General features: G+C 28.9%; 1 protein-coding gene across 2 annotated transcripts; it reads left to right on the top strand.

The window, feature by feature from the left end:
* Positions 1–789: 789 nt before the first annotated feature.
* LOC123295627 (hippocampus abundant transcript 1 protein) lies at positions 790–21,583 on the top strand. Of its 2 annotated transcripts, none has more exons than XM_044877052.1 (10): positions 790–1,062; positions 14,758–14,853; positions 15,004–15,066; positions 15,369–15,496; positions 16,045–16,159; positions 17,277–17,645; positions 18,399–18,580; positions 18,846–19,110; positions 19,676–19,793; positions 21,121–21,583. In XM_044877052.1, the coding sequence occupies exons 1-10, from the start codon at positions 970–972 to the stop codon at positions 21,237–21,239; spliced, it is 1,548 nt and encodes a 515-aa protein (XP_044732987.1). In that variant the 5' UTR covers positions 790–969; the 3' UTR covers positions 21,240–21,583. The 2 variants fall into 2 exon arrangements, with proteins under 2 accessions (XP_044732987.1, XP_044732979.1); XM_044877044.1 differs by having other exon boundaries at positions 21,109–21,580.
* The last annotated feature ends 1,140 nt before the right edge of the window (positions 21,584–22,723 follow it).

Below are 22,723 nucleotides of genomic sequence, written 5' to 3' on the forward strand. Positions count from 1 at the left end.
AGTTTCGTAGAAATTAAATTGCTAATTCTGGGCTTTTGGTAAGAGCCAAATTAAAAAATTCGAAAAACTCTTTTTCAATCTACTTCACTACCGCAAAATAAGTATTTGTTATAAAAAACTAGGATTCCCATTAAGAAAACCAAAATTTGCGACCGCATAGCCGTATGATGGACTCAAAGTTGATCGAAAAACCCAGGCTTTCGTTGTCCCCCATCAAACTCTGCAACTTTTGTTTAAGTTAGTTTTTTATTAGTTAACTACAAAACGAGTTATTATTCATAATACATTAAAATGGTCCACCCAGCATTCAAAAATTTTTTTTTGTTAGTATCAATATTTCTAAGCGATACAAACTTGTGACTAAATTCTGATATATTTCATGTATTTATTATACAGGATACAAAAATTGAAGAAAGCACTTTAGAAGTGATAAGGAACGTTTAAAAAAGATTTAATAAAATCTCTCAAATTGATTTTAAATTAAAACCTTTAAACAAACATACAAAGAAATATAAGGTTAATATTTATTATTAATTTTGTCAATATCTATACTCTTTGGTCAATATGTTGTGTTCTTTATAATTAGTATATAAATAAAGTGGTGTCATCTAATAGAGCTTTGAGTTATTACAAATATTTATATGTGATAGATTTTTTGACGTATATTATCAGTTGGTAATCTATTGTCATATTCATTGGTGGTGGTACCAATGTTAGCTTCAATACAAGGTTAAATGGTGTTCGTTCGGTTGGTTCATATTAACGTCTGTTTTACTGTTCTGTTGTAGTAAAGTGTAAAGTACTAGTAATCAAGTGTTAAATAATTTTGAACATAATGTATTTAATAATATCAAATATAAATAATAATAAAATTATATCAAAACATCAATGATTTTATCAAGTGATTGTGTCTACATAATATTTCAACATCTGTTCAAATAATTAAGTACAATATTACTGAAAAAATATATGAAAATCATGCCAACAACAAAACCATCTCGAAAGGTTGTGGGCATGATAATAAGGAGTCGTAAAGGAATTATAAAGGATGGTGTTATGACGGTAATTTCATAATTTTTACATTTTTTAACTAATTTTCACTTATTTTATGATACTTTTCGATATATAATTAGTTCTACACATGTATGATATGATTATGCTAGTATTAGTAAATTGTCTATTAACCACTTTATTTACCCTTTATCTATAATTACCTATAATAATAATTAAAACAATTACTTTTTGTTATCTATTTAAATTATGCAATTTAAATTATTTATCATGAATAATTTTAATAGATGTGACTATGCAAAGTGATTAGTTTTTTGAAGCTACTTCATAAATTTGTTTAGGTATACCTATATAGAAATATTTCACCGGATATAACCAAATGAATATACAAAATTTTAAAAATTAATTTTAAATAATTGCTTAGCCTTGTTAAATATGTTAGAGTATTACATTTAGGATGATGTATTGTTATTTCACTGATAACGATTGAGTTTATATTATTTTATTTTTTTATGTCAAATACCGTCATGTATATTGTTAAGCCCTAAATTCCAATTGTAGGTATTCTCAATACATACCTTTAATAGATTCAGATTAATTTGCAAATACCTATATTTCTGAATAAAATTATTAAAATATATTATTTTTTTAATTGTAGTGACGTAGTATTAGTCACTGATAATCGATGTGGATCCGAAATTTGATACACTTTTTTATGAATTTTAAAAATTTATGAAGTAGTTTTGATGAAAAAAAATTTTTTTTTTAAATAGTATTTTTAACAATTGGAACCGGTTGCCGTGGTTACAAAAGTTTTTTATGGGTTAGTATCATTTTTACAACTATTGGCTGGCATCGGTTTTAAGTGACACTGCTATTTGACGTTGAAAATTGAGTTTAAATAATTTTAAGTGCAAGTTAACATAATCGAGGATAAAGTATCTAGGTTTTATGTTAATTCTCAAGAAAAATCCTTAACTCAAATAAGGATCAAGATTCTTTCTGCACATATCAGCTTCAAAAACCTTGCAAATGATTGCATTATTAGAGCTATAATTATCATTTTGTAAATTTTTTTGGGCCAATTCAAAAACCTGCGTTATTCATTGACGTTACTTCACCAAGATGTGTTTCAATTTACGCTTGGCCTAGATCAACAACTCGAAAATAAAATTTAACAACCTTTTATCTTTTATAATTTCAAAAAAATAGTGAAAATGAAATTGTCTACACTGAACAGAAATTTATATTATAGTTTTTTCTTCTATTGATTACAATAGCTTCTATTCTACCATTTTTTTTACAAAATACATTGTAGAATAGTTCATTAAATTATTGTATACAGGGATTTAAAAAAAACATTCCACCCTCATATTTTTAAAATGAAATGAAAAAAAAAAAAAAAAACAAAAAAACAACAACAACAATGCAAATATCGGCTTTTTTTAAGGGACATGAATATCGTATTTAAAAGCATAAATTGCAGGTTTCTGTAAAAAGGATGAACGAAATACAATTCATCTGTCCAACCAGGGTTTTCTGATATACTCAATGCATTATGACTATTTTAGATTTAAAAAAATGAAAATTGAAAATAAATTGAAAACATACTTTTACCTGTGAAAAACAATTCCTATCCCTTTTCGAGGGTTATAAAAGGTGGATAAGTAATTTCGAGGATTATAAAAGGCGAATAAGTGAGAGTAAGATAGGTGTAGGCTATAAAGCGGTGATTTATTTTATATATAAATATTTAAAAATTGTTCTTTATCCATAAGTAGAAATGAAATATTTGTTGTATTTTCAATAAAATGAATAATTCCTTAATTAATGAATCAAAAATACCTATAAACAATTTGATATTTTAGTTTTAAATTCTAAAATTAAAAAAATTTTTTTTTTGTATTAATTCATTGTAGCTAATCCAAGTACCTCAGTTGGCAAATCGTTAACAATTTCGTACGCAGTTTCGATTAGGTACAAGAGTTGTGATGGACTGGTTTAGTGCATGTTATATGGATAGGCCTATGGCCTAGTATGTTCTTAGTGAATAGGCAATATAATTTAACCTAATGTAGTGTACTTACTTATCTGTTCAATTTCTGTCATTTCCAATTGCGTTTTGATAAATTTGAATGGCCAAATACCGGCAAAATTGGGAATTATCAGGAAATATGATATATCGGATATTATTTTGCAAAATTAACGTATTTTTTATGGGATTTTAGGCTTTAAGTAATAACCTTATAAAATTTGATTTGTATCTAAATATATCGATATATATATTTGTGTTTTGGAGATTTGTTCGATATCAATATTAATTTAGAATTTATAAAGATACCAATGAATTAAAATTTTTTTCTCTTTTCTGAAAAAGTGTAAAGTCCAAAAAACACAAAAATTCAGTTTATTTGATGATTACCCCGGCTATATAATGGCGAGGGTAATATGTGTTCTGATATGTATGTATGTTCATCTGTTCGGATCTAGTTTCTAAACTGCTTATCATAATTTGACAAATGAGGTATCGTTAGAAGCGTCTTGATTGTCCGCTGGTTGTAGGCTATGTAGCGCCACATTAAATTGAATAAGGCGCCCTCTAGAGGACAAAGCTACGATAGCACTTTTCAAATATATATATATGTTGTTATATTTTCTCACGAAATTATATCCCCAAAATGGTTTAAATAAAATAAAATTCGAAAACTAATTCTTGCAAAATAAAAGAAGATAAGTACTGTCAAAATCAATTATAACGACATCGATTATAACTAATCCCTATATCAACACATATGTAAGCACGACATAACCTCATAATTAAATATAACGGTTATAACGACTTATCGGCTATAGCGACTCATTTTCATTGAAGTCGCAATCCTACATACCGGCTATAGCAACCAACACACTTTCGTTACACGAACATACTTTTTCAGTTAAAAAAACATCATAATACTATTTTGACCCCTATAACTGTATTATATGCTTTATTAACTTTATTTTGGTCTTACTTAACTCATATATTGGTTTTAGCGACTAATTGTCATTGACATTAGTCAGCAATAACTACCCACATGTGTACATATGCTAATTAATTATTTCAAACTTAAATATATAATATGTTATCATTGATTATATAATGACCAAAATTGTTGGCTTCTTGTCGTTATGATCGATTTTGAATGTAGAAGCTATAATCGTGTTTTTTTTTTTTTTTTTTTTATAAAGCTACACATTCAATATAAAAAGACTTCTAAGAATATAAAATTATCGGAAGCTTCGTAATCACACAATTAAAAAAATAGAGTAAAAAGCTGTAAAACAAGTGAAAACAAATAATTGGTTGAGTTAATTGTTGAAATACCCTGTATAAAAGTGTTGAATGTCAATGCTTGTATTAGTTTTAATAAAATAGAAAAGTTTTATAAAACCAACACAATTCACATCAATAATTTGTTTTGCTTTTCGAAAATTTGTTCTAGAAATTTTTTTCTTTTTTTGAGAATCTTTCACAAGACTACTTTTTGAAGCTAACTGCAAATTTCCAACTTCTTATCACGAATTCAAAAAAGTTGATTTCACTTTTTAATGGATTTTCCTTTTTGGTGCGGAACCCTAATTAAAAAAATATAGCCCAGGTTACTTGCTGATCGGTTAAGTATTGAACTCAAAAATGTACAAAAATGACTGTATATATTTCCATACAAACTTTCATCCCCTATTTCACACTTTTAGGGGATGAGTTTCGAAAAATCCTTTTTTTTAACATCTACAGCATAAAATCAATATCTTCTCGGAACTTGAAACTTCTATCATTAGCGATTTAGGCTTGGCGTCGATATATCAGTTATGACATTGCCTATTCCTTCGCCAGATTATTCTCCCCCCCTCTGAAATGTTTCTCATTTTAAATAATATACAAACAGAATCATTTTGAAAAAAATCATCAAATCGGTGCTGTTATTGAAGACTCCCTAAGAATGGCTATTTGATGTATTCCTTTATACCACTATAGATTCTAAATGGTTAGACGAGTTCTACGGATCCAAAATCCTATTGACCTATGTTGTCCATTTACGAACTCAAACTCACTTTTTACGTCCTGAACACGCTATCAAAATTTCAGCTTCGTATCTTTTTTTCGTTTTTGAGCTATCGTGATGCGGACGGACAAACGGACGGACAGACTGACAACCGGAAATGGACTGCCTATAAGCGATATATATTTCATATATACAGGGTATAAAAATAAGGATTAGAAAAAATTTTTGTTTTCGATTAGTTTGAAAAATATACGCAGTAGGGAAAAAATTCTTACGAGTAAAAATTTTCAGTAATATAAAAGTGTTTCCGGAATTCAAACTCAATTTTCTTTTTGTAAACTTATCTTGCTACTGGTTTGAGTGTGCTTCAATTTTGTTTTACGTATTATCTACTTCTTATTAAATATTAATTTAAAAATTTAAATAAATTACGGATGGTATTATTTAGAGGATGTACGTGAGTAACGAACTTTTTTAAATTTTACTATTTATTTCTACGACACCAAGGATTTGTTGCATCATTTAGTTAGATATTTGGTTCTGAATAAATGCGAGTGGAATTCGAAAAGAGAGGGTTCTGTAAGAATATTTTTCGTTTCCTCAAAACGGCCATTGCTTTGTAGAGGCATTAAAAAAAAAATCAAGAATAAGGAAACAAAATTAATAAAATTTTTATGAGGAAAATATTTTTTATAAGGATAAAGATCTTGATTTCCGGAATTCGATCTCAATTTGTTTGTTTTTTTGTAATAAATTGATACCGGTTTGAGCGTGCTTCAACTTTGTTTTACATAACTAGGTACTATTAAATATTAATTTAAAAATTTAAATAAATTACGGATGGTATTATTTAGGTGGTATTCGTGAGTCACGTTCTTTTTCAAATTTTGTATTATGATTTAAAGACTAGTTTAAACAAGTGAAATTAAACAGTTGACTCAGTTAATTGTTGAAAAACATTATTTTTAATAAAATAGAAATAGGTAAGGAAAATGAAGGTTTTTCTGCTTTAAAAATCCAAGTTAAGTTTTATCACCTTGATTATCTTTATTCGGAGACAAGAAATTATCTATGAAAAGTCCACTAGAAAACCATGTGCAAAAAATTATTCAAGGTAAAAGGTCACGAAAATAGGTTTTTCCAAATACCTCTTAAACTATTAAGTTTATGGCAGTTTTAGCAATAAAATTTTGTCGTGTTTTAATTTTATATAAAAAAGGTTCTAGACAAAAATTTCCGTAGAAGCAATAGTTTTCGAAATATTTAACTGAGAAAAGTTAGAGTAAGTCTTACTCTACTACACAAAAAATAATATTTTTGATATTTTTCAGCTAAATATCTGAAGAACCATTGATTGCTTCTACGGATATTTTGTATAGAACCTTTTTTATATAAAATTAAAACACGACAAAATTTTATTGCTAAAACTGCCAAAATTTTAAAATTGAATCTTAAATAAAATTTTAAAATAGCTAATCTAATAAAATTAATAGTTTTCATTACGAGATATATTTATATAAAAAAAATTTTTTTTTTTGCGCACATGATTTTACAATGAAGTTTTCATATGTCATTTCTTGCATCCAAATAAAGATAATCCCGACAAAACAACTTGAACAACTCTTTTTTAAGCAAAACCGTATTTTTTTGTCTTCTTTTTCTGGTCCAATAAATTAAAAAAACATTTATAGCGGCATTTGTTTAAGGATGTATGAGCATGGTAGTGGGGGCACAAATTTAAAAATAGATATTTTCAATTTTGATGATAAATTTATATTATTACTTGACGATATAAGACGAAAAGTAAGAATAAAATTTTTCGATATCTGGCTTAATTTTCAAAATATCGAAAATTGAAAATTTTGTTTAATTATTTAGCTTTCAATATTTCGAAAACCAAGACACATATCGAAAAATTTTATTCTTATTTTTCGTCTACATTCGTGAAGTTATAACAAAATTCATCATCAAAGTTGAAAATAAGATAAAAATAATTTCAACCCTTAATCTACCCTGCTCTTATTACATCCCTTATATGGACGGTGACACTTAGTTTTTTTCTTTTCTAATTCATTGCTAATATGTTTACTTTCTATTAAAAAGTTTTTTTTTAATTTGTTTTCATTCATTCCAAATGAAAATTATCAAAAACTTCCAAAATATGTCGTTTTTTGAGATTCCTCCATAAGAGCCAATGTATTTTATATCGATTTTTAATGACTTTTTTCTTAAAAATTTGCACGGATACCTAAGCTGAAATTTTAACCACATATTGTTTGAATAAAAGACTACCTACAAACAAATTTTGAGCCTTTAAATCAAACATTGTTGTCATGCTCATACATCCTTAAATTTTGAAAGTATTTTCTATAATTTTTTTAAAAGTTTTTTAAAAATCTTTCACAAGACTCACTAGTTGAAGCTACCTTCAAAATTTCACCTCTATTTTTTTAGATTTGGAGAAAATGGACACGAAAGTTTTGTCCTAATTTGTACCCTCGCGGGTATGCAGAGCTGTTTATAAAAAATGTTTCAAGCAAAAAAAATTTTTAATTTTTGAAAGGAACAACTTTTCTCTTATTTCTAATGGATTGTAAAATGGATCTATGACCTGAGTACGTTTTCGTTTTTGAGTTATCGTGTTGACGGAGGGGCAAACGAAAATGAAATAATTAGGAGATTTTATGAACACCTATATCAAAATTTTGCTAGTGCCGTTAATATTTCTAAGCGTTACAAACTTGGAAATAAATTTAATAGACCTTGATATATATTTCATATCTACAGCTTATAAAAATTAACTTGTATAAAATAAAATATTGCTTGTAACGAATTCTTTTAATCATCCTTTTTTAAGCTTCGGCGAGCGTTATTATCATTTTCTTTGCACCAGATTCTTACGTCAATATTTTTAAGCGTTACAAACTTTGGACTAAAATTAGTATTCTAAAATTTTAGTCCAGTTTGTAACAAAATATTGCCGATGCGAACCAAATTTTGGTATAGGTGTTTATTAAATCACTTAATTTGTCCATTTCCGTTTGTCCGTCTGCCCGCCCGTGAACAAAATAACTCATAACGAAAAGAGATATATCAAACATATATCAAACGACTTTGAGTTCGTAAATGAGCAACATAGGTCAATTGTTAAACCGTAAACTGTATTAGATAGAACAAAAGCTTAGGTGTAAAAATTGTTTCTTATAAAAAAAATTTTTTTCGTAAACATTACTGCATAGCCGTGAGGGCGCAAATTAAGACAAAAATTTCATTGGTGTCCATTTTCTACAGAATTATAAAAGGTAGGTAGTTGAAAATTTGCAGGTAATTTCAACTAGTGGTCTTGTGAAAGATTCTCGAAAAACGAAAAAAGTTCTGGAAAATACTATCGAAAATTTTCGAAATTTTCCTTAACCAAAACATTTGATAGCCGAAAGGCCGCGCCATAATTGTGTTGGTTTTTTAATTTTCAAATTTATAAAAAATAATGCAAGCATAGAAGTTCAATACTTTCTATACAGGATATTTCAACAATTAACTCAATCAATTGTTTATTTTCACTTGTTCTAATAAATGTTTTTATTTTGCACTTTTTATAACTTTTCACTGACAATATTAAATTTAAGTAGATAATACCAGAATTTAAATTATTTTTGTTGTATATGATAATTAATTAATTAAAATCAGTCAAATGCATAAAATTATAAAAAAACCTTGTAAATACTTACTTTAAAAAAATATTTATTATGTCGATGGTACCTTATTTTTACTAAACTTAATTTATTCGAAAAAAGATTTAATTTCATTGAACATATTGCTGAATTTTATGAAATAGCATAGGTCATAACATTGATCTCCTTAAAAAGTCAACGAAGTTTCAGAAAACGCATTTTGCCGAATTGCAAAGTGGCCAGGTTATCCTCACCACAATTCGGTATACGTAATCTCTGTTACTTTGCCAGCTTTGTTAAGTTGTCAAAATAATTTTTTCCTAAATTGATTCGTTTCTGAAATATTGCACACTATATTGACCTTCTGACTATTAATTCTAAGACTTTTTGAAATGAGATGAAAACAGGTAAGTATCATTTACAGGTAGTTCAGGCTGAAGAGTTTCATATTAAAAAAATTAACTCGTCCGGTTTTTCATCGGGATAAAAAGAATAATTGCAGTTTTTAGGAAAAAATGCTTTGGAAAAAATCGTAGTGTTGGAAATAATTTAAAAAAAGATCGGAAAAATGATGCGAAAACCGGTTTTTTTGCCATATAAAAACGGAAAAATTTTTATTCAAAAATCGAAAAATAGGGAGGTTGTAATGCTAAAAAACGATAAAAATGAGATTAGCTAAGGTCAAATCCGTTCGAAACTTAGAGAAAAACACGGTTCTATCGCGAAAAAACCGTACTCTCACAGCTTCTTTCTGAAGATTAGCCAACCCGAGTCTAGGCGGGTCAATTTCATTTTACTCAATGATATTATCATGGAGGTAGGGTTCATTTGAAACTTTTCCCCCGACAGAAACTGTAACAGCCTCGGGGAGCAGAAGTAATGCCAATGACCTCTGACCTAATTATGTTTGTAAAGGTGGGAGATTTTCTTAAATTGACAATCTTCACACCGGTGACCGAAATAAATTAAAGGCAAGCTCGACCCCTAGCATTTACGCTGAAACTACCCCATTGTGTATGATGCGTTAAGGAACTTATTTCCAAAAAATGACTTCGAAGTGTGGAAGATTTGAACAGTCATTATCCACGTCGATTGTTCAAATGTAAAAGTTTAAAAAGTTATTGTGTTTTTATTAAGCTCTTACTAAGATGATTTCTTTCATCTTCAGATTTTCCAGCGATTTTGCTTCTGTAAAACGTTTAGAAAAGGATTTAGGATCATTTAAACCTGTGCTTTAGGGGTGATGCAAGATTTCATTGTGGCGTATTGTTGAATCAACCAAAAAGGTTCAAATACTTATTAAATTAGCAAATTATTGTGTTTTAGCGCTTTCTTATGGGAGCGCCACTGCTCGTTATAATTAAAAAATTTCCATATAATTTTTTTGAAATTAGATGGTCAATTTTAGACGATTTACAATCCACAACATAGGCATATAATTTTATATATGAGCTTAAATAATTTGTCCTAAATAAAGTAATATAACAATACTGCTTATATAATTAATGAATCCATCAAATATCGCACACAGCACCATAGGCGTAGTAGTTTTAATTTTACCAAAGCCTTGAAAATTTGCACATAACTTCCGTTCTTACAGCAACATTGTAACAGCGTTGTGAAGATTGTAAAATAATAGAAATGTGGGAAAATTCAATTGGTTTTTGGTTTCAAAAAATGTATAATTGGGATGATTTTTTTTAACAAAAATGGAAATATCATAAGCTTTCAAAAAACTTTTCAAAAGAGAAACGAAAACGCCCGACAAAAAAAATGTTCGTAAAACATCATTGTGACGTAATAATGTTAATTGAATAGTATACACTGTATACAATTATTAATTAACATTATGACGTTACACGATCTTTTACGAATATTTTTTTGTCGGGCGTTTTCGTTTCTCTTTTGGAAAGTTCTTTTAAAACTGCCTATAATTTTTAAATTGTAATGAAAAAATAAAAGCAGTATTGTTATAAAACTTAATCTTTCCATTTTTATCAAAATAAAATTTTTTTTTTTCAAAATTTCAATTCTATATCTTTATAGTTTTCGTTTACTTATACTAGTAATGAAATTTTCCTACCTTAAACTTCCCCTCAGTTATTTTATAGTGAAATGAATTGCTTAGTTTTGAAATGTTAAGGAAATTGAAATACTCGATATGATTAAAGATTTGACTATCTATTTTGCTCATAGAATTGCGGTTAAGGAATAGAAGTAGGAGCTATAACCGAAACTTCATAAACAGATGATTTTTTGATTGTTTTTAAATCAACTTTTACCGCTACTATTATGAAATATTTCCATTTGACATTCTAGTTGTACGTATACTCTGCGTCACAAAATGTGCCCAGGTTTTATCATTCTAAGTGATATAGCATCACTTAGAATGGCAAAATCTGTGTAGATTTTGTGACGCAGGGTATACTCTTATTAGCCACGTGTAAACGTTTTAGTTAAATAGTAATTTCCATGGACTTTACCATGTACTTGAAATGTAGATAGAATATTTTGTATATTAGATTATAATACAATACGTACAACGTCACTAAAATATTTTTTTTAAAACAGTAATTTTTACTTTAAATTTTTGAATGAAAAAATATGAAAAAACGTATTTTTTATGAAATTTTATTGATTTTTTTTGCCGGCAACCCTTTACCTTTTTGTAATTAAATTATCTTTCTTCTGATAACAATTTCGATTGGTTAACAGATCACTGTATTTATCTATATTAATTGTTTATATGGTATGAACAGATCTACACCGATCTGTTAACCAATCGAATTGGTATCAGAAGAAGGATAATTTAATTTTGAAAATAATTATATAGCCTTGTCTGAAAAAACCGTTAATTTAATCTATGAGCACTCGATAGAAAAACTATGATGGAGTGTTAAAAATTAAAAAAAATTTCATAAAAAATATGCCTCGCCTGGTTATTAGATGGGTGAAGTTCGGCCTTATACCGTCTCTTGTACTAACAGATTTTTTAACAAAGTTCTGATACATACATGCTGCTATATCGTTGATGGACGATTGTTTTTACCCCCTATGTATTAAATTTAATAAAAAGTTTAATTTTAATTAATAAAAATAAATATCTTGATTATTAACTAATCATTCATTATTTATTATTATTATATTATTAAATAATTATTATGATTTTTAATACTAAAAACATGCGGACATATTTATATATATTTAGGTAATAGATATAAATAAACCGGAAAATGTGGAAAACCTGTCGAACAGCAATAATGTTTTTTCTACGCGTTTTCTCTGGTCCAATAAATAAGCCGGGCAATACTGTAAGCGTTAGAAAACCAACCGAACAGCACCGACTCAAAAATTCTTATTTTACGTGTTCCTTATACCTTTGATCACTACCAACCTATGTAGTCATTTGAAAATTGGGAGAGTTTTAACCACCATAACAAGAACATAATAATTTTATGAAATGAATATTTAACCTCTGGAATTGAATCTAAGGGGTTGATTTGGTCGACTATCACGAATTCATTACCAACAATACCACACTAAAATGCGGGATTCGTGTCATTTTTTGCCAAAAGATTCACTTATTTGAGCAAAAATTGAAATATAAAAATTTTGCTGTGTATTTTGCTCTCTAAATTCAGCAATACCACACACTCTATGAGTAATTCTCTGACGTTAAAACGAATGAAACAGCGGGCTCGATGGCAAAAGATGGATCATCTCAATGTTCTTTAATTTACCGAATTATAAAATGGCTACGACAAGCTCATTCAACTGTGCTCGTCTGAAACATACTAGAACACAGTTGAGAAGGGTAGTGAGAATCTTGACAGGACACTGTCGATTGAACTGTCACATTCTTAACGTGGGGATCTCTGATAATGACATTTGTAGAGCTTGTACGGAGGACAATGAAACCTCCACACATGTTATTTTCACCAGCAGAAACCTGCAGGGAGTCAGGTTTTGAATGTTTGAATTCGAAATCTTGGATCTATCAATCGTGGGAGAGATTCCGGTGGAGAAGCTGTGGACTTTCTGCGTAGCGTCTGATCTCGGTGGAGTTCTATAACTTCATCTGATTAAAATAGCATCTCTTACCCGAAGACGCCTCGCCTTCGGGTGACAGGTTGTTCTCCAGGAGGGCGGTCTAGATGCTAGGGATACTTTTGCAGTACCTCTCGTATGTTTTATTAATTATTATTATTAAGCTTTCCAACACTTTATTAAATATCAAAAAACACGTAGTTTTCACATGAACCACGTCTTTTCTCTGTACTTAAATTATTTCATTTAAGCCCGTGAGATGTTCTAGTTTTCTGAATAACTTTTGACAAATTTTAAATTATTATAACTGTTTATTTTCACATTTTAGAGGCATAGATAAAGTTTTGTACGATATACGTGTGGCAACACGTTGTTAACGTACTTCTGCGATTTCCTAACTCGTGCTACGCTCTTGTTGTGCAAATTTCGCATGCGTATGTAAATAATGCTCTAATCCCACTTGTATCGTAAATAACTAATTGGAATTGTTTTACGAATGATTTGTACACGGAACACTTTAAACTACTTTAACTATCTCATGTATATTTTTGCATTTGTTAATTCTTTGATAATTTTTACTTTAATTTAAATTATTTGGTTGGATGACGCGCAAAATATTGAATCATTTAATTAATATCAGCATAACGTCATTGGCCAAATTAGTAATAATGAAATATAATAATTTTTTTAAGGCAGGGTGGGGCTTAAAAATCAAATGTTTTTTTTTTTTTAATCAGAAAGTTTTCTGCCATTAGAAAGAGGAGGATGTGCGGTTTGATGCGATACATTTCTTACCTCAAAACATTTTTTTTCAGTTAATGAATTTGTTATCGTAGTGCACGTTAAAACAACGCATTTTCGCTTATAATTGTCTTATTTCGAATGACAAGTCAATGCAATTTAAATCCGCCGGAGATTCAATATTAGTTGAATTGACTGTTCCCACTCGAGGCATAATCTTTAAACAGAAGGCTCGATAAAGAGAAGTAGAGGGCGTTTTCTTTTATTAAGGTTAAGATTATTAACCCAACGTAAGATTGTGTTTCGGGCCAAAACAAAATTTTTTAATTGATATTGTGTCTCCAAAGGAATTTACGCTGTGCTGTCGTCAGTGATTCCAAATACCGCCATTTCAAACAAAACAACCATACGTGAATATGCGTTGTTGTAACGTCCACGAAAACAACTTCATTATGATAACTGAAAAAGAAATGTTTTGGGCTAAGGAATATATGCCAATGAACCCCATTCCTTTCCCTTTTCTAATCTGAGTATTAAGATTGAAAGAAGATACCGATTTCTTTAATATTAAATTACTTAGGGGGCAATTCATTAATTACGTAACGAATCTGGGAGGGGGGATTAAAAATCTACATTCGCTTATTTTTAGGAGGGGGAGTTCTTAAACCCATTCTAAATAATAATTTGTAAGTGGAAATTTAATAATAGAAATTTTCTTCCATTTTGGATGTCGAATGGTTTTTTTCATTTATAATGTACACTTCGATTTGTCTATTATTTTACAAAATTTTTATTAATTTTATTTCAAATTTTATAAGTAATAAACTGTGAGTTTTAGCGCCACTGACCCTTAACTAACAACATTATATTATTCTAAAAACGAGATAGAATCTTATGTACGAAGGGGGTTAAATATCGTCAAAATTCCTTTGTGATCTGATAAGGGTAAAAAATCGAAATTTACCATTTTTATAAAATACCCCAGAAGTTTAAAATCAATCATTTTATGGAATTAGTTCTATTGGATTGAATCGAAATTAATTGGAATCCAAATTTTCATATTTTCTCATTTTAACAAAGATTTTACATATGAAGCTCATTCTTCTTAATTTTTGAATATTTCAATTTAGAATTTGTTCTTTTGAATATTTCTATCTAGAATTTTTGATTATATTTAATATTTAAGTTATTCAATCAAGGAAATCAAAATAAGTAATAAGTTTTTGTTTTTGTTTTTGTTTTAGCCGTCCGGTATTGGAGAGCCAAGTGTATATCACGCTTTGGTTGTGATATTCCTTGAATTTTTTGCTTGGGGTTTATTAACAATGCCTGTAATAACCGTAAGTAAATATTTTTTATCATTAATAATTTTCTTTTGACAAGGAAATCAAATTTTGATTTAAAAAATCCGATCAAAGTTTTATCTTATTTTACTAGACCATGAATAACAGTTATATTTAATTTATGTGATAATTTATTATATTTTTTAGACATTAAATGAAACATTTCCGGATCATACATTTTTAATGAATGGTCTCATTATGGGCATAAAGGTATTTAAAAATTAAATAATATACAGTGAAAACCGTTTATAGGTGTATCGAATAAACTGTCTATTGTTAGTTTGCAATAAAGTAGTTTAACCTCCTATCACCAGGTGTTAATTATTTTAACCATTCAACCAACCTGGAAAACCTTGAAAATTTAGATAAATCATTTCTAATTACTGGAAATCAAATCAAAAACACTGTGCAAAGTGTTTCTGGAAACTACGATGCAAAGGGATACTGCTATAAACTGTTTTCTTTTGTAACTCTACAACTAATAACTATTATAATTAAATGAATTTTTACAGGGTTTATTATCGTTTTTATCAGCACCATTGATTGGAGCATTATCTGATGTATGGGGAAGAAAGTTTTTTTTATTAATTACCGTATTTTTTACATGTGCTCCAATACCGTTAATGACAATTAATACATGGTATGGTTTGAACAACTTTTAAAATAGGGTCCTTGCACTTAATTGTTTTTATACCCTGTATTTATGAAATATATCAGGGTATATTAATTTTAAACCTAAGTTTGAAATACTGAAATATTCATAGGTCAATTGGGTCTTAAGCCTGTAGGACTCATATTGTAAATCGCAAGAGATAGAACAAAAATTTAAATTTAAAAAATGTTTCTTATGAAAAAATAAACAACTTTTGTTTGAAACATTTTTTCTTAAATATCCGATAATATTAAGAGGATCAAAGGGACCAAATTTTCAAAAATTACAAAGATAACAGTAGGTATGGATGACGTCTTTAGGCAGTATCATTAAAGATATTGTTTTACGTTTTAATTAAATACTTTCCCAATTAAGTTTCAACTAAAAGTTTTATGAAAAATATTTTTTATTATTGCACTTTTTATAGGTTTTTTTAATTGATAAATATAATAGAAAATTTAAAATTTAATGCAAGTTCCCTATTGTTTAAGTAATTTGTTAAGGTGATTAATTATAATTAATTATTATTTAAACAGGTGGTTTTTTGCAATGATCTCAATATCTGGCGTATTTGCAGTTACATTTAGTGTTGTATTTGCATATGTAGCTGATGTAACTGAACAACATGAACGATCTTTAGCATACGGTTTAGTAAGTATATTTTAACCAATTAATTTAATAATTTTTTATTTATATATATATATATATAGTTAATAATTTTTTATTTACGATTTTTTCAAATGTATAGTATAAAAGCTAATTAATAATTATAATTGTATCAAATATAAAATTTTAAATAACCAAAGTTTACAGCTTTAGTGACTTAAAATCGTAAATGAAATCATTTATTTTGAATTGTATAACTAGAATTATACAAGAAATTGAGTTATATCAAGCATTATTACTTGTCTCAGAGGTAGATTGCGCCAAAAATAATAGAAGCCTTTGAACTATTCTCAACTGGTTTATGACCATCCGATGTTCAAAATTCACCCAATGTTTTAATTATGATCATGTAATTTTTGAATTTTGATTTTTCCAACCACCTTTCTTGTCATACCTGTCTAAGCTTACAGTTGTTTTTGAAGTTTCCTTTCTAAATTGCAAAAAACGCAACCAATATAACTCCGTCATACTCATCCCTCCCCATTAGTTATCAATTCCCCACATATTGGAGTATATATTAATAACAAGTTTCATCCTTCGATTCACTTTGATTTCACGAGTTAGCCCACGCCGCAATTAAGACTGTATTGGTAGTTAAAAAATAGAAAAATGCAAATTTTTTTCGCGCATCTTATTCTGTATTTAATTTTAGAATAAAAGTCTTATCAACTTTGTTTTTAAGGAGAATATGTATGTATGACATAAACTCTTTAAGGCGTTTATTATTGATTATTTTTAACTTCGAACCCCCATATATTTAAAATCTCAATTTAATGGCTTTGTGTCGGTAGAGGTTTTTTATATTCTCCTCAAGGACTACCAGAATCCAAAGATTGGTGGAAAAACATTTCCCAAAGAGAAGTGTGAGATTATAATAACAAGGTCGCATCTTTAATGATCAATATCATCGTTGTCTTCATACTAGAGAAAAAATTTAAAATTTTTCCTGAAATAAACTTCTAATTTGATAATGACAACTTTTTTTATAAATGTTGAGGGTGTAGATCTAATAATGGAAAATTAATTATTTTACTGAAATTTTATATTAAGAAAAAAATTACAAATATTATTAAGAATAGTTACATTATAAAAAAATATTTAGGTATCTGCAACATTTGCTGCTAGTATGGTAATATCACCAGCATTAGGAGCATACTTAATGGATGCATGGAGTGAGAATTTGGTGGTTGCATTAGCAACATCTGTTGCTATATTAGATGTATTCTTCATACTTGTGGCTGTACCAGAATCGTTACCGGAAAAAGTACGTTCACATGCCAGTGCATCTTCTTCATCGTCATCGTCATGGAGTGGAGCTAGTGCTTCAATTAGTTGGGAACAAGCTGATCCGTTTGCTGCATTACGTAAAGTTGGTAAAGATCCAACAATATTGATGTTATGCATTACCGTATTTTTATCATATCTACCAGAAGCTGGACAATACTCATGTATATTCGTTTATTTAAAATTGGTAAGTAAAAAAGCTAAAAAACGGTATTTTGAAGTTAAATCCTAAGTTTGCAACGGTTAGAAATGTTAATAGTACAATTTTGATCTAAGAATTCGTAATTTTTTTTACTTAAAAATCCCTGTTGGACACTGGTTTTAGTTACGATTTTCGATTTCTATTGAAGCATCTTTATTATACCATGTATATATGAAATATACATAGTATATTAAGTTTAGTCCCAAGTTTGTAACGCTTAAAAATAATGATGCTAGGAAAAAAATTTTGTCATAGGTGTTCATAAAATCACCTAATTAGTCCATTTCCGGTTGTCCGTCCGTCCGTCTGTGGACACGATAACTCAAAAACGAAAAAAGATATCGAGCTGAAATTTTTACAGCGTACTCAGGACGTAAATGAGCATCATAGGTCAATTAGGTCTTGGGTCCGTAGGACCCATCTTGTAAACCGTTAGAAATAGAACAAAAGTTTAAATGTAAAAAATGTTCCTTATCAAAAATTAAACAACTTTTGTTTGAAACATTTTTTCGTAAACATCACTGTTTACCCGTGAGGGCGCCATTTAGACGGAAATTTTATAATATGTACTATACTTGATTATCAGTTATGTATGTGTCACATGTTTGTATGTGTAATGTGATAAAGAAATCAACACTGACTATGCATGGTATTTCAACAATTAACTCAGTCAATTGTTTGTTTTCACTTGTTTTTTTTTAATAAAAAGTACTTACCACAACTTATTAAACTTTTTAGGTCATGGGTTTTAGTGTTGTAATGGTTGCTGTGTTTATAGCAGTCGTTGGTGTATTATCCGTTGGTGCTCAAATTATTTTAGGTGCATTAATGCGTACATTAGGTTCAAAACATACAATCATGATTGGTCTATTATTTGAAATGTTACAATTAATGTGGTATGGATTTGGATCACAAACATGGTAAATATTAATTTTAAAAAAAATTTTATCATAAGCAGTTAAAATTATTTTCGTCTTGCTCTCCGTTTTTGTATTATGTATGATTGCATACACTAAATTTTTAAATCTTTATTACATTTGTATAATTATTTTCCGATCTATTATTGCGCTAAATTTACCCAGGATAGTTTTGTGGCAATGTAGAAGACCGCAATTATCGACGTTAGAGAGACCTTTAGGCTCATTTACTAAAATGGATCAAATGAGCGTATTTTTTGTTTAATAGGATGATGTGGGCCGCTGGTATATTAGCAAGTATATCAAGTATATCATATCCAGCAATATCAGCATTCGTGTCAATGCATTCGGATGCTGATCGACAAGGTGTTGTACAGGGCATGGTGACTGGTATGCGTGGCTTATGCAATGGCTTGGGACCAGCAATGTTTGGTTTAATATTTTATTTATTTCATGTGGATTTAAATGAGCAACATACAAAGGATATAAATATAACAACATTGCAACAAATTGAACAGCATACATATGTACAAGTATGTATTTTTAAGTATTTATTTTTCAAAGCCTGATGATTATTATACATTATGGCGCTGCTTCCTGATGTTAGGGAACAGTCTAAGGTAGTTTTTCAGTAGCTTCAAAGTTCTTGATTAAATATTCGTAGTCAAGATTATGCGAAGACTTGTAATTAAAAAAAAACTCTGCGAGCCTTACATCTAGAAAAATCAATAGCTTACTTATTGGCCTTCTAAAAAACAAGTTCGCAGGGAACGATATTTGCAGATTTTTTCATAATGGAGGAGACAATTAAAAAAAATACTTTCACTTGGAATGGATAAAACTACAACCAAATGAAACCAATGGAATGTCGCGGGGATATATTATAACGTTAATCAAGACTAGTGAACTCTTGAAACAACTTTCGAAAGAAAAGTTTAAAACTTTTCATTAAACTAGATTTAATCTACAGCTAAGCTTTTTTCGAAAATATTATATTTCGATTGTAAAATTTTATAATTTTTTTCTGTAAATTAAATAAAAAAAATTAATAATTGGAGAAGTTACCCATAAATAAATAATGAAATGATTTTGTTTTAGTTCGTACCTGGACCACCATTTGTATTTGGTGCATTTTTAGTAATATGTGCGTTAATTGTTGCTGCATTTATACCAGAGGGTAATGTGATTGGTAGTGGTATTGATATAACAACATCTAGTAAGTTTTGTTGAATCTATTTTTTTTTCTTATTTTTTATATTTTGTTGAATATTACCGGCCCTAAAAAAATTGTTTCCCTTATTATTTCACGAATTTTTTCGAAAATAAAATCCTTTCGGGCCGACTTTCACAGTATTTTTGTTGTTGGTGTGAAAACATAATTTTTTATCCCGTGTCGTATTTAGTTATTTTCTGGCAATGGAGTTCGGCATTTATCTACTTATAAAAAATAACGACAGACTGACAGCAAACACACAACCTAAACCGTTTTGTGAATTAGAAGCATAAAATTTTGCACAGGAATGCTCTATATATAAGAAAGTTAGGTTAGGTCCTGGGGTGGGACTTACTTAGACCATAGGGTCCGTCGTGATATCGAAAACGGGTTGGGCCATCCTCGGCCACTACTCCATGAACCATTTGGTTTTAGGAACAGCTGGAGTGCCTTGACTTCAACGGATTTCAAGTTGGATAATTAGCCGAAGAAAGGCTAGCTAAAGTGAGCCCATCTCCTCATGGAAAGAGCTGGGCATTAACTGCAATAGTCGTGGTACACTGCCAGGCCCAGGCGTTCAGCGTACTTGCCGCCTAGTCAGTGTTCTATAAAAGCCGCAACAATTTTGCTAATAAAGACCCTTTGAAGCGATATAAGATCCTCGGAACCTACAATTGTACTCAGACCACATCTGTCTTGTAGAATCACAAATACACTCCTCCCTCCATCTAAGATTGACCATTTTAAGATACATTTTTTAATGAGCAGTTTGTAGTTCGCAAACGGAGCTCCCGGATGCCTTGATGCTTGTGTCCGACAGTATTTTGCCATTTCTAGCAAGCTCGTCGCGTCATAATTTGCTGAAATGTCCCCGGTACCCATACCAGATTTACATTTATTTGCTCCGCTAGCTCATTTAAGGACGTTCGGCTGTCCTATGCTATCTTTGAGGTTAGGTAGACTGAACTGAAAAATTTAAGCGCTGCTTAACTCTCGGTGAAGATAGTTATGTCACTACACATTGGAAAGTATAAATTGTAAACACACCAACATACTTGTGTTATTTATAGCTAGTTCATACTGATTATGACTACTTGGTAGTCGAAATACGTATTTATATAATACAAAAATTGGTCTAGGAAATTGGGGGAAATTCGAAATTTATTTCGAAAAATTCTATGTTTGTCATTTATTATCTTTGATAATAGTTATGTATAATCCTCCTGTAAATAATTCAGTAAGTGCTGCCCTTTTCATCATTTTTAATTAAAAATTTTTGTTTTTATTTTCTTATTTTTAAATGTATCGTTGTAATCAGGTTTATCATTAGATACACATTATGAAATTGAACATGGACATAAAGTTCCTGGTACATTATCACCGTTAATGGCAAATCATCATCATCATCACCATCACCATCATCATCGAAATGATCCAGCAATATTATAAATTAATTTTGTGATTAGAGTATTAAATATTTTATGGATAATTATAATAAATGTATTGAAGAGTGTGTGACGTTTTTAAAGAAATTATTATCAAAATAATATATTGTTTGGTAAAAAAGATGTTGTGATATTATGACATGAAATGATGCTATGTAATGTAAAACATACGTATTGTGTGATCAACAGAACAGCAGCAAATATTGTGTGAGCATTTTAGTTTGATTATAGTGTAAAAAAACAAACATTATGTACTTTGTATTTAAATTGTAAATTTTGTATTATTTTTTATTTTAAATTTTGTTATTATTTATACAACAATTAAATGTAAATGTTTTTAAATTTGAAATCTATCACGTCATTTTTAAAATTATTAATTGATTTGTCAATCGCTAAATTGATGATGCTTTTAATTAATAGTTTAATTTGCAGTTTTAAAACAGTTAATTCAAAAAACAGAAATTATACGCTTAACAGTAATTTATTGTACAACAATCTAATTGGATTTGATATTTTTCTTTGAAACAAAATATCAGATTTTTTTTCCATTTTAAAATGATTCAATTAGTTCACACTTTGTCACTACCTCACATATAATAAATACTTTTCATTACTTGAACATAATTACTACTAAACATCAAGAAAAAAAACGCTGTTTTATCCGTAAGATATTAAAAAAATAGTTTTAATATAACGACTTGTTATTTTGTGGCTCGACTAATAAAAAAAAAACCTTGTCGCTCTGGAAGTAAAGTTTTGTACTTGCTTATTTCTGGTAATTCTCCGAATTGATCACCGGTACATTAAAAAACTATACGTAGTCGTGTAGATCTTTACGTGTAATTCGCAGAACACTTGTCGACGTTTTTTGACAAAAAAATGTCAATAAATTTGCTATCTTGTAAATTTTTTTAATCTTAAAATATAAGATTTATATTAGCCCTCGGAATACATTCAGCGTCCATTTTAAACCCCTAAATTTTGTTTTTTTAGGTTCGTTTTACCTTAGTAAATAATTTTGATCACAATTTGATGCTAATAGAATATCACTATATTTTTCGCATAACCATGTGAAACCTTGCTGTAATAATAATTATTATTTTCAAACAATTTATTTGAAAAGTAAACCAACCTTGTTTGGCTTTCTAATGGTTTTCCAACACGTCGCCTCTCGTTAAACATTGACTTACTTGTTCACTTGAACAAAACTAGGAAACTAGTGTGTGTAATGATTTCTATTTTAATTAGTTCTAGAACTGCAAATCAAACAAATTCTATTTAATTTGACGTGTTAATAATTAATTGACAAAATTATTGTAAATTAAACAAGTATTATAATCGGCCAGTAGTGTGTGTATTTTAACTATTCATTTAAAAATGAGTAATTGTTTGGATTATGGTCTCTATCGAGAATCATCCGAATTGTAAAATTCTTTAAAAAAAAAGCCTGGCATTTATTTTAAGTTTTGAGTTACTCGCAATTACAGT

Source organism: Chrysoperla carnea, chromosome 1 (assembly GCF_905475395.1).
Source record: "Chrysoperla carnea chromosome 1, inChrCarn1.1, whole genome shotgun sequence".
Classification (NCBI taxonomy): domain Eukaryota; kingdom Metazoa; phylum Arthropoda; class Insecta; order Neuroptera; family Chrysopidae; genus Chrysoperla; species Chrysoperla carnea.